Source organism: Otolemur garnettii, unplaced genomic scaffold (genome assembly GCF_000181295.1).
Source record: "Otolemur garnettii isolate 467f Iridium unplaced genomic scaffold, OtoGar3 scaffold00006, whole genome shotgun sequence".
In the NCBI taxonomy this organism is placed as follows: domain Eukaryota; kingdom Metazoa; phylum Chordata; class Mammalia; order Primates; family Galagidae; genus Otolemur; species Otolemur garnettii.
The window spans coordinates 18,721,192-18,725,566 of record NW_003852401.1 but is presented as its reverse complement, the minus strand read 5'-3'; the positions used below and the strand labels follow the sequence as shown (position 1 = coordinate 18,725,566).

The window sequence follows — 4,375 nt, the reverse complement described above, 5'->3', positions numbered from 1 at the left end:
TTTTTTTTTTTAGTATTATATATTTCTTTTTCTTTTTTTTTTTTTAAACTTTTTCTTTTTCTTTGTTTTTTACAAAAGTGCTCAAATACAATGCTTGCAAGTGTTTGGTCTCTTGGATTTCATTCTGCTAGCAACGGGAAAATGCGGAAAACATAAATCCCTCCATGAAGAACACCCACGAAGCTAAAATTAAACCGAAGTATTACGTCTATACCAAAACTCTTTAAGAGTTCCTTGGATATATTTTGAGGGTTCTTTCAAATTAACTAAAATGTGGCAAACTCATGCCATCATCCATGGCTTCCTAGAGAAGTTATGTTGGAAGAATTAAGGGAGTTATATGTTGTTTATTTTCCCTTTTAGAGAAATCCTAATGGAATATCAAATGTATTCCAAAGTTGCCAATGAAGTTTGTTACTTAAATAAGTTTGGTGCAGTTACTGCATGTTCCAGAGCAGATTTGGAAGGGATTATAAATAAAACAAGTAGCTTTTCCTGATGTGGACGATTACAAGAGGAAGAAGGGCCCTGATTATCCAAGTGCTTTGGGCTGGTACAATCACTAACATCCCCGACTTGGCTGAAAACTAGGAATGCATATTATTCAAAGAGTTTTTGTACATGTGGTAAACAGATAATGCTTTAATAGGAAGAGTAACAGATATGAAGAACTGATGGAAATACAAAACAAAAGCTAAAAAGAAATGCTATTAAAATAGGCATCAATTATAAGGCACTCTAAATGCAAAACTAAAACCAAAAAAAAAAAAAAAAAAAAAAAAAAAACACAAAAAACAAAGTACAGCACTTCCCAGGAATGCTGTATGCCACAAAATGTTTCTGACTGAACAGAGTAACATGAGTTTGGCTTTGCCCCTGTTACATATCATAAATGCAAATTTCATAGCACATATTATAGACAATATACGATTGAATACACTTTTTTTAAACAACTTGATAGCTGATATATTACAACATTCTCCCCTCCTAAAGGGAAATGCACTGACCTTTCCCACATGCACACCTCTTAGATATTTAAGATTTTTTGTTTTATTGCACTAGAGTGTTAGAATTATAGAACTTTGTTGGAAGCCTGGCTAACAAAATGGTATTTGTGAATATGATTGGGTGGGTGGGTTGAGGGAGATTGGATGGGATATTAGGGGGGGAGGTTTGACAATCACTGATGTGCATTCCTCATTTCCCTTTAAAAAAATTAAAATTTTGGAATATTTAGAAATACCAATATGTCATAAAATTAAGAAGTTGAAAAAAGATGTTTACAATAGCTTTTTCTACATTAAAAAAAAAAAAACCTAAATGATGGAAGAACTGAATGATAGCTGTATCTATCTTTTTGTGTGGACACACTGTCTATATATACATAGACACCCTTATACAATGTGGATATATATGTATATATGTTAGCAGCAACTTTATACTTTGCGCCTCCCTGTTGATTCCCAAAACTAAACAAAATAAAAAATAAAAATTCTCTTTATTTGAAGAGAATGGGTACTTTCTCACCAATCAAAACTGAACACAAGTGTAAAAGTAATATCTGACGAGACCGATACTGTAGATTAAGAGTATTGCACAAAAATGTGCAAACATTTTCAAATTATTTGATATTTCTACAGTAAGATATCACAGATAACAGTTCTACAGCTTAAAAAAAACCTACAATTTGGAAATAAAAAATGAAGAGTTAGGTAACTTTTTTTTAAAATTCACTTTATCGAATGATACATTTTGTTAAAAAAAAGTTTACACAGTTAGAAATGAAGCACAGGTCAGCAGTATCTTTACAATACTAAAAAACTAAATCAAGGACCTTCTTTTTGAACACCCCCCACTTTCCCCCTAAAATGTTATTATGAGCAATATGGTGGGAAGGGGTGATGTTGAAGCCGAGTCCATCTCCCTGTGAGAAGCCACGTCAGCACACATCTTGCCCTGGACTGCAGCACTCAGACAATTTCTCCTTGTACCTATCAAGCAATCCTGAACAAGATGGTGGTTCTTTGCTGTGATTTCTTCTTCCCTTGATTTTGAATCCTTGAGGTATCTGTAAATAAAATCCTTCAGATGCCTCATCAGTCAGGATTCTCTTTTATTATTTTTCAGGTTAGATTATTAAATGGTGAATTCTTGGTCCACTTGGAATAATTTCTTTTTAATTTGTTTTGTGTGTAATAGTCCCACTAAGTAGTTGTTAGCTAGAAGTTAAGAAGGACTTCTCAAGTGCCCTGTATGGCTCAGAAGAGACTCCATGGATAGTGAAGGGCCTGCAGTAAAAATCCAGAATGGGTCAGGGGTTCTACGTTGCATAGTGATCAAAGCTGCCCAGGTACTCTAGCGCGGCTCGGTAACAAAACTGATACTGATCCTGCAGGAGACGAGGTAAGGAGAGAAAGATGAGAACAGTCCATGATTATAGTTGGAAATTGGAAAACAGTTACATCTATATGGGGGTAAAATCATTACTTTCATTAGTTAATTCAATCCAATGACCAATTGGTTATAGTGAACGAAGAACAATGAGCCACATATGTGGCTAATTAATTCACCAATTAGTTTGACTTGAATAGTTTCCTAATTCCGAGTAGTGATGGGTTGAGTGAACATTACCTTCTAGACAAGTATTTCTCAAGTAGTATCATATAATCACGACCAACTGAATACACACATTCCTTGTATGTCTTAGAAGTCACCCTATGTAATTATTTGCTTTATTTGTGATAATTAATTCTCAGTTTCCATATTTAGGAGAACCTGATGCAGATCCAAATTGTTCTGAGAAAAAAATCTGGATTTATTATCTTCAGGGCTACTGTCAACAGAAATTGAATTTTGAAAAAAGTTATGATGTGACAGTAGATCCTTGCTGCCTGAAATCAGAATTAACCATCGTTTCTGATATTCATATGTAAGTGAGAGAGACAGCCAAAAGGTAGCCCATAAGAAACATCAGGCATACAAAACAATCTATGACAGGTGCTGTGTTTTTAAGCTTTTCATTTCTGAAAATGGCATTACAAGATTGGCTGCCCACATCAAAAAGTACCTGTGAACTTTGGGTCTAATTCAGTGTGATCGCTAGTTATCTATTCCAAAAAGGCACAAACTAAAATAAAGCAGTATGAAACGTGGCCTTTTTTCAGACAAGGAAGAACACTGTCATATTGGAATAAATCAGAGCATTGGTAGAGAGATGGAAAAATTACAATTTACAGATGACTATAGGGATGAGAAAAAGTAGGATTTTCCCCATAAAAGAAACCTATTTCCAGTAGCCAATGGGGCTGAAAGGAGATAGTTTCTATTTTGCTTAAATGTGCATTTTCCTACAATAAAAATGGTAATGCAATATAAATGGAGTTTGCTTTCCTATCTTGTCACAGTGAGTTGCTTGGCTAACTGTTGAGGCTTTTTAAACGTCCAATTTCCCTCTGTCACCCTCAACACCCATTAAGTTTGTCAGGCTGACATAATGTTTTGAGTATTGCAAGCCAAATTCTTGTGCTACTGTGAAATCAAAGTCTGGGAGATACTGTGGGTGTTCAACTTAGGAACACATATAAATTGTATAATTCAGTGGCCTTTCAAGGAACATCAACACTATCACTCATATTATTCTTAGAAATCAATGCTCAATAGACCAGATTGGCTAAATCTTGAATTCATGTCATTATGAGAAATAGCCAAGTTGTCATATCAATTTATTAGAATGAAAAACAAGGGGCAAATTTCTGTAGGCTTATCTAGGATCTACAACATATTTTATGTGACCATGTTAAGACATGAAATACAGAGCAGCTCATGTCTCTGTAGCCATATAGAAAGAGAATGGAGAAGTCAAGTGGGCTGAGGCTATGGTGGCTGTTCTTTCTGTATATTTATAAATAATGTACAATATATATTCATACGAATATAATGAACTATCTGAATCTGCCTATAGGTCAAAAATGTTTCAATAGTGACTATATATCATGACTCAAGCTAACGTATAATCTCACATAGTTTCCACAATGACATTGGTACTTTCACTTTCCATTTAAAGAGGGAGAAAATGAGGTTCAAATCAACAACAGTGACAACGGCAACAAGAACAACAATAACAACAACAAATAGCTGGGCGTTGTGGCGGGCGCTTGTAGTCCCAGCTACTTGGGAAGCTGAGGCAAGAGAATTGCTTAAGCCCAAGAGTATGAGGTTGCTGTGAGCTGTGATGCCACGGCACTCTACCCAGGGCAACAGCTTGAGGCTCTGCCTCAAAAAAAAGAAAAAAAAGTAAAAATAAAAATAAAATAAAATCTTACAGTGCTTCTTCACATGATAATTATAATTAAATAATTAATCACCTAATTACAGC

The 4,375-nt window shown here is 34.8% G+C and overlaps 1 protein-coding gene across 15 annotated transcripts in view; it reads right to left on the bottom strand.

Annotated features, from left to right (window-relative positions):
* Positions 1-55: 55 nt before the first annotated feature.
* PTPRD (protein tyrosine phosphatase, receptor type D) overlaps positions 56-4,375 on the bottom strand; it is a 2,156,277-nt gene continuing 2,151,957 nt past the window's right edge. For all 15 annotated transcript variants that reach the window (XM_023508432.1, XM_023508444.1, XM_012813956.2 and 12 more), the window contains one exon: positions 56-2,389. In XM_023508432.1, coding sequence (XP_023364200.1) covers positions 2,321-2,389 — 69 coding nt within the window. In that variant the 3' untranslated portion in view covers positions 56-2,320. The remainder of the gene's footprint in view (positions 2,390-4,375) is intronic.